Genomic DNA, 7651 nt, shown 5'->3' on the forward strand with positions numbered 1-7651 from the left:
TTTATTCCAGATTGATCTGTTTCTTCATGTTTCAGAATATTTCCCATGGCCTTTCCCCTGGATAGATCACTCTTCCTATATTTCTTCATTTATTTAACTTCTTATAGTTTGCATAACCCTTTGTGTGTGTGTGTGTAGTTTTTTTTTTTTTTTTTTCAAGTAAGTTACTTCCTTTAAGTTAGTACCAAATAAGTTCTGGGACTTTAATTCAGTTGTTAAACATTACAAAAGAGATACTGTGATAATTGAATGTAACCTTATAATAAATTATCTATTCTAAATATTATAAAGTGGTGCCTTCAGAAAAACCCCCAAATTTTATATAATGATTTAATCATTTGCATTACTTGAAGTTATTATTATCATCTAGTTATACAATTAGTTATTTAATGGCTAGTTTCACAACTAGACTACAAGCTACAGAAAGATAGGGTGTTTATTTTATTCCAGAATGTGGCACAATGCAAGTACCTAGGAGGCCTTCCTGGTAGTTGCTCAGTGAATACATGTTAAATTACTAAACTATAGTATGATTTTTCAAAGGATTTTTTGATGGGTAGTGAAGATTTCTCTTTAATATCAGAATTTAAAACCCAGTAACAACTGCTTCTTTCAATATCTCTGGTGCATTCTTTTATAATTATTTTTACTTGTTTTTGTTTTTCAGGTAACACAAAGTCAATGAATGAAGCAAATTATTCTGAAGTGTCTCAGTTTGTGTTCCTGGGACTTTCTACCTATAGACCAGTGCAGCATTTCCTCCTGGCCTTCTCTACAGTGTCTTATGTAACAATCGTTCTCGGAAACCTACTTGTTGTGCTTACAGTGACTTTTGACTGTCATTTACATTCCCCCATGTACTTCCTTTTAGCCAACCTTTCAGTGATTGATTTCTGTCTTTCAACTTTAACAGTTCCTAAGATGATATCTGATTTGTACTCTGGGCACAAAACCATATCCTTCCAGGGATGTGTCATCCAGATGTTTGTCCTTCACACCCTGGGGGGATCTGAGATGGTGCTGCTCATTGCCATGGCCTTTGATAGATATGTGGCCATATGTAGGCCCCTCCACTACCTGACTGTCATGAGCCCACAAATGTGCATTTTGATTCTTTCTGGTGCTTGGGTTATAGGCCTCATTCACTCAGGGGTCCAGATAGCTTTTGTTGTTCATTTGCCTTTTTGTGGTCCGAATGAGATAGATAGCTTTTACTGTGACCTTCCTTGGTTTATCAAACTTGCTTGCACAGACACCTACATAATGGAAACCATCGTTACTGCCAACACTGGTTTTATTTCCTTGGCCACCTTATTCTTGTTGATTATCTCCTATATCTTCATCCTGGTCACTGTATGGAAACACTCTTTAGATGGTTTGTCTAAGGCCCTTTCTACTCTCTCAGCTCACTTCACTGTGGTGGTTTTGTTCTTTGGACCATGCATCTTTGTTTACATATGGCCATTGCCCACAGTGGCAGTGAATAAGTTTCTTCCCATTTTGGACTTTCTGATTACACCCATTCTGAATCCCATTATCTACACATTGAGGAACAAGGATATGAAGATGGCAATGAGGAGACTAATTAGTCAACTCCTGAGTTTGAGGAAGATCTCCTAAATAACTCATACGAGCATAAATTACTTTGTAAATTTTCAAGCAACTTCAAGTAATACAAATGCTTAAATAACTATATAAAATTTGGAGCTATTTTTTTCCAAAGGCCTATAACATTTAGAATAGATAATTTATGATAGGGTTACATTCAATTATCACAACATCTGTTTTTTAAACAACTTGTTTGGCAACTAAATTAAAGTCCCAGAAAATGTTTATGGAAAGTTAATGAAAAAGCTTAGATTACAGACTTAGAATCTGCTGAAAGTATGACTTCAGACATCAGCCTTCCTGGATTCAAGTGAATTAACTTAGAGCTAATATACTCAAACTTTTGAGGAAACTATGAAATGTGCAACTGTCCTCTGAATCAAACCCAGAATATGAATAATCAAATTTACATATTTTTCTGAAACATAAAAAATGTGTGTGAGAGGTTTTAAGAAAGGACCAAGTGATATTTTATAACTGAAAAGGAAACATATGAAATTATGAATTTAAGTAAACTTAAAAAACAGACTGGACACAACAGAAGAAAGGATCAATAGATTCAGACAAGTCAATAGGGATTATCTAAACTGATGTACAGAAATTAGAAAAATTTAAAAATCAGAGCAGATAAATATAAGGTGTCTGCAAGAAAGGTATACACACACAATAAATAATTAGAAAGGAAGTATTTATGAAAATAATTTCTTTTTCTCAAAATTGAGCTGTCAGCTGTTAAAGTGTGTATAAAATTTTGGGGACACCCTGTGTGTGTATATATATATATATATATATATATATATATATATATATGCAGAAATAGTGATTGTTTTTTTTAAGGGTCTATGCCTCAGACTCTAAGTTAGCAGGACCATGTTATCTCTAAAAAGCAATATGAAATTTGAAATACATCCATGAATTTCAAATGAGGGGATGTGAACATGTATATCTTTTTGAGGCAAAGTGTAGGAAGAATTCTTAAAAGTTTTATTATATGTAGTAATGAACAATTCACAAATATTGTACATAATCTAGTTGCTTATAGGCCACCTGAACACTACAATTACTTAAACAAATAGTTTATTCTAACTTTTATAATATCCCCCCTGATTTTATTGGTTTAGATATTAAACCCTTTCATCCATTTATAAATAGAAAGAGAAGTAGCAAAATACTCAAAGGTTGTTAGTATACCCATCATTCTATTTAATGTATATCTTCCGCAGACAACTACATACTTTTCACAAATTACAAAACATGAAGTTGAGGGAACAGCATTCTCTCCAGATTATAGTTTATAATTCATTTTTTTTCTGAGTGTGATGCAAAATGAATAATGATTACATTTATACCATCTTTTCAGATAGATAGGTAGTTAGAATGTTAACTAATTGAGAAACAAATTTACCCATTAAAAAAATAAAGATAGCAATATTCAATACACTGACATATTGAAAAAAATTTAGAGAAGATCTATGTGAAATTCCTTGCTCAAGAAAATACTCAGCATAATAAAGAATTTCAAGATATGTGGTGGGTGTTGAAGTAGCAACACCAACAGTAATAAGTAACATTAACATTGTTATCAACTTCAATTTATCCTTGGGCACAACCAAAATCATAGTTATACTGGCCAAATTTCCCAAATTATTTTGCATTCAATGATCAATAAATGATTGTGGACTATAAGAGAATTGATGTAAAACTTATATCTGGAGATACATCTTATTTCCATGTATGAATTGGGGAATGTTTCCAGTTCCACATAACAGGACAAGAGTGGCTAATTTAGGGAGCTTACAGTGGACATTCTGATAATGTAAGACCCCGAAATATCACAGAAATCCACATGCTAACATCGTAATCTCTTAATGGCATTTTTAATCTCTTTGTTTCTTAGAGTGTAAATAGCTGGATTTAGGAGAGGTGTAATGACCGCATAAAATACAGCAAGAAACTTGTCCACCCAGGTGATGCTGAGTGGCCACAGATAGATGAAGATGCAAGGCCCAAAGAACAGCACCACCACTGTGATATGGGCAGTACAGGTGGAGAGAGCCTTGGATGCTCCATCCTTAGAGTGAAGGCAGACAGTAAACAGAATATAAGAGTAAGATATCAGCAACTGTATGAAGCAGATGGTTGCCAGTACCCCACTGTCAGCATTTATCAACATTTCTAGAACATAGGTATCCATGCAGGCTAGCTTTATTACCAATGGAATATCACAAAAAAAGCTATCCAATTCCCTGGGTCCACAGAAGGGGAGCTTTATAATCATAGCTAGTTGGCTCACTGAATGCACAAAGCCAACGATCCATGACATCATCACTAACAGAATGCACATGCGTCTGTTCATGATGCTGGAGTAATGAAGTGGCTTACAAATGGCCACATAACGGTCGTAGGCCATTGACACAAGCAGCACCATCTCACCCCCTCCAAAGAAATGTCCAAAGAAAATCTGACACATGCAGCCTCCAAAGGAGATGGTCTTGTTTTCCTTGAGAAAGTCTGTGATCATTTTAGGGGTGGTGACTGAGGAAAGGCAGAAATCAATGAATGAAAGATTGGCTAACAGGAAGTACATGGGGGAGTGGAGATGAAGGTCAGTGATAATTAGGAGCACAATGAAGATGTTGCCTAAAATGGTGATCAAATAAAGTGAAGAAAATATCACTAGGAGGAAGGCCTGGAGCTCCCATGAGTGACATAGCCCAAGGATAATAAACTCTGACACCACAGACTGGTTAACTTCTTCCATTTGGTCCAGTTTGTTTTAAATTCATCTGAAGAAAAAACATGAAATTCAATTTGAGTAAACAGTATGTGAATCAGGAGAAGAGGATTTTTTATATATTATTAATAGGAGGGTATACTGATATAATCACTTTGGGCCTTATCTTGTATACTTCAACATTCACACATTCTATGACCTAGCTATTTCATTCCATTTAAATACCCAAGATAAACTCTTGCATATGTATATAAGGAGAAATTTATAATAATACCCATAGGCAGGACAATGCAATATTATTGTGACAAATAAAGTACAACTATATATACTGATATAGTTATATCTTAGTAAGATATAATAATAAAGGAGGAAAATCCAAAGCAGATCCATTCAGCATAATTTTAACAAGGTAAAAAGCAATAGAAAAACAACAGTATACTTTGCAGGAACTATATAAATAATAAAACTATGTACAAAAAGAGAAGATGCTAAAATGTAAGTAACTGCAAGTGTGGGAAAGCTGAGGGTCAGCATGAGGATGAACACATAGCAGTTGTATGTTATTATCAATTGTTTAGATCTTGGATTAGGTCATGTTTCATAGGTATAAACTTCGTAGTAAATACAAAATGGTCATGGAAAAAATGGTGAGAATATGTTTTGAATAAAGGATTATAATCAATTCAATACTGTGGACCTGAGATAAAATAACTTCTTTTTAAAATGGCTTTTTGTGTAGTGGGTATATGGTAGAAAAATAGTTTTTATATGTAAATTTGAAAAATTGAAATAATATTTAGCACATGACTGAAGGTTAATGATTTTTTTATTAATGCTTAAATACACGAATCAATCAGTTAAAAAAGAGATATTAATATTAGTCTCGCCAAATAGATGAAACTTTTTCACAGAGTTAGCTAAGTAGAAGAGCAGATAAATCAAGGAGAAGGTGAAAGAATGAATGTTCTAGGCATAAAGAAAGGATAAATCATGAGCATCTGGAAGAAATATTTTGTTCATAAAACTCAAAGCTTTTGTAACCTGCAAGAAATTACTCAAAGCCTAAAGTATACCTCCGCCACAGCTGAATCCTGAAGTTGAGTCTTGAATATCGAACTCTAAATTAAATTTGAAAGCCTATTTTGCTAGACATTATCAAGGACTACAGAATATAGAATCTGGTGTTAAGTTTTTTTATTTGAAACAACATAGCTTCTGAGAAACTAAAATCTGGAAGTCTCTGCAATGTCTAAAATGATCCAAAAGCTGTGGTGAACACTGGGAGAGAGACTGCATTGCTGTACTTGAGAGAAAGATTCTTTTGTGTTACACATGAGAGGGTCCTTGGGTTCTGAGGCTCTGGCTACAATTTTTAGAGTTAGGTAAATTCTTCCATTTCCAACATGTCCATAGGAAGCTACTTGCATTAGTATCATATGCCTTATCATGATTTTTGAAATATATGTTCTCCCAAACAATCTTTGGCAGAGTAAATTACAAATTAATTAGAGTTCTTATCACAAGTTAGAGTTTAAGTTTGTCTCTAAAGGAGTTGTTTGCTATTTAAATTACTTAAAAAAAATCTAACAATCCTATTATGCTGTAAAGTAGATCTATATATTTCTCTTTTAAACTTTTTTCTCTCTCCTCCCAGTTTTTCTTCTTCTCTTTTCACCTCCTCCTATTCCTTCTTCTTTTACAATTTTTTGGATCTCAGTCTTTGCCAGAATAGATCAATTATCTCTAACAGCCATTACTAAGTTCTTGATGACTGGTGTTCCTAGCCTTCTATCAAAGTTGGGAACAGCTATATAGTTTTAAATTTTTTCTATATAACTCAGAGCTATATAAAACATTTTTAACCACTCACAATAACAATCATACTCATTGTACCGCTGGAAAAACAATGTCAACAAAAGGTAAATGGCCAAACACAGTTAACAGAGGTCCTATTAGAATTAGGAAAGAATGTTAGTTTAGAGAAGAATTTAGTTTGTTGAGAAGAAATATGATTTCCTATAAATCAAGAAAAAAAAAAGACACTCCTTAAGAATTAATGATCTATGAAAAAGCATTGACATAAGAAGAAATATAAATAGCCAATAGTTGTATGAAATATATTCTCTGTATCTATAATAATTCTGTTATTGCTCTTGGCACCAGTTGCTTCAGGATTTTCTCTAATTTAGTCTGGGCTTACCCTCACTGTTGTCTATAATTGAAGTTGTTGTTGATGTTGTTTTTTAAATTCATTAGAGTTATCAGATATCAAGGATGAAAATAAAAACAAAATTAGAAAGTACTAAGTGCATAAGAGGCTTTTAATTTTTTCTAATATGGCCAAGAAGAATTTATAAAATATTTTCTTACTGCACACTCATCATTTCTGGGCTCTTTAAATGAAAAAAAAAAAAAAAAAAAAAGAAAGAAAGAAAAGAAAAGAAAAAGAAAACACCCTAGGTGCTGTAGGTTATACCAAAGAAGTAAAAGTCTCTGTCTTCTTTTTTACCTAATACTGGCTTTAAAAAATGTTAATATTATTTTAGTTGAGTTACTAAAGCAAAATATTACTGCTAAAATAATTATGTTAATATCCATACTAATAATACTTTTATAATAAATTTTCAAGCATATTCTAGGTGGGAGAGATAAATCTCCAGCTTCCAAGAGTATGTGTAGAATCAAAAGACTTAAAAGCAGAACTCACCAAAGAGAATCAAAACTTAAAAAAAGAAAAAAAGAAAAATGTGAAAAAATTTCCATTTTTCCTTTTGGAGCTACTAATTTCAGGATCATGTCAAAACTAAGTCTCTCTGTCTCTCTGTCTCTCTCTGAATGCATCCTATGTGCTAGAAACTTTCACTTACATTGTCTAAATTAAGCTTCACAATAAACCCATGAAATATGTCTTACTATTCTGAGGTTGACTCTCAGCAACCTGTTAGAAGTCTCAGGGCTAAGAGACAGCATGACAGGGATGAACACCCAATGTTCTCTGGCTTTAGTCCTTCTCCTTCTGTGATATTATTCTATATCTCCTGCTGTTCCAAGGGCAACCATTCCATTTCAAAGGTAACTATTGACTGTTATAGCTTTTGAGATATTTTCCTCCATGTTTCTATTAGGCTTCTTTCTGAGCTAAATCATTAATAATCAATTTTCCCCATGTTGGAAATTTCTGTTAATTATAGTACATATCTGTGCCTGGAAGAGTTACTTAACCCATGAAAATTGTGGAACCTGGTGATTGTGGTGCTGTGAGAACATGAAAACTTCCTCAACCAGGGCATTGAAGGCGCTATGTGACTG

General features: G+C 33.4%; 2 protein-coding genes across 2 annotated transcripts; one reads left to right on the plus strand and one right to left on the minus strand.

Moving 5' to 3' along the window:
- Window positions 1-681: 681 nt before the first annotated feature.
- Window positions 682-1620, plus strand: LOC308254560 (olfactory receptor 4F6-like; the record flags this gene model as incomplete). The annotated part of the gene is made up of 1 exon (XM_080680760.1): window positions 682-1620. One exon carries the CDS (start codon window positions 682-684, stop codon window positions 1618-1620), a length of 939 nt encoding a protein of 312 aa, XP_080536886.1.
- Window positions 1621-3457: 1837 nt separating this feature from the next.
- LOC308254621 (olfactory receptor 4K1-like) lies at window positions 3458-4369 on the minus strand (the record flags this gene model as incomplete). Its single annotated transcript, XM_080680869.1, has 1 exon — window positions 3458-4369. One exon carries the CDS (start codon window positions 4367-4369, stop codon window positions 3458-3460), a length of 912 nt encoding a protein of 303 aa, XP_080536995.1.
- Window positions 4370-7651: the final 3282 nt, after the last annotated feature.

This window comes from Plecotus auritus (genome assembly GCF_963455305.1).
Source record: "Plecotus auritus genome assembly, chromosome: 1".
Lineage (NCBI taxonomy): Eukaryota > Metazoa > Chordata > Mammalia > Chiroptera > Vespertilionidae > Plecotus > Plecotus auritus.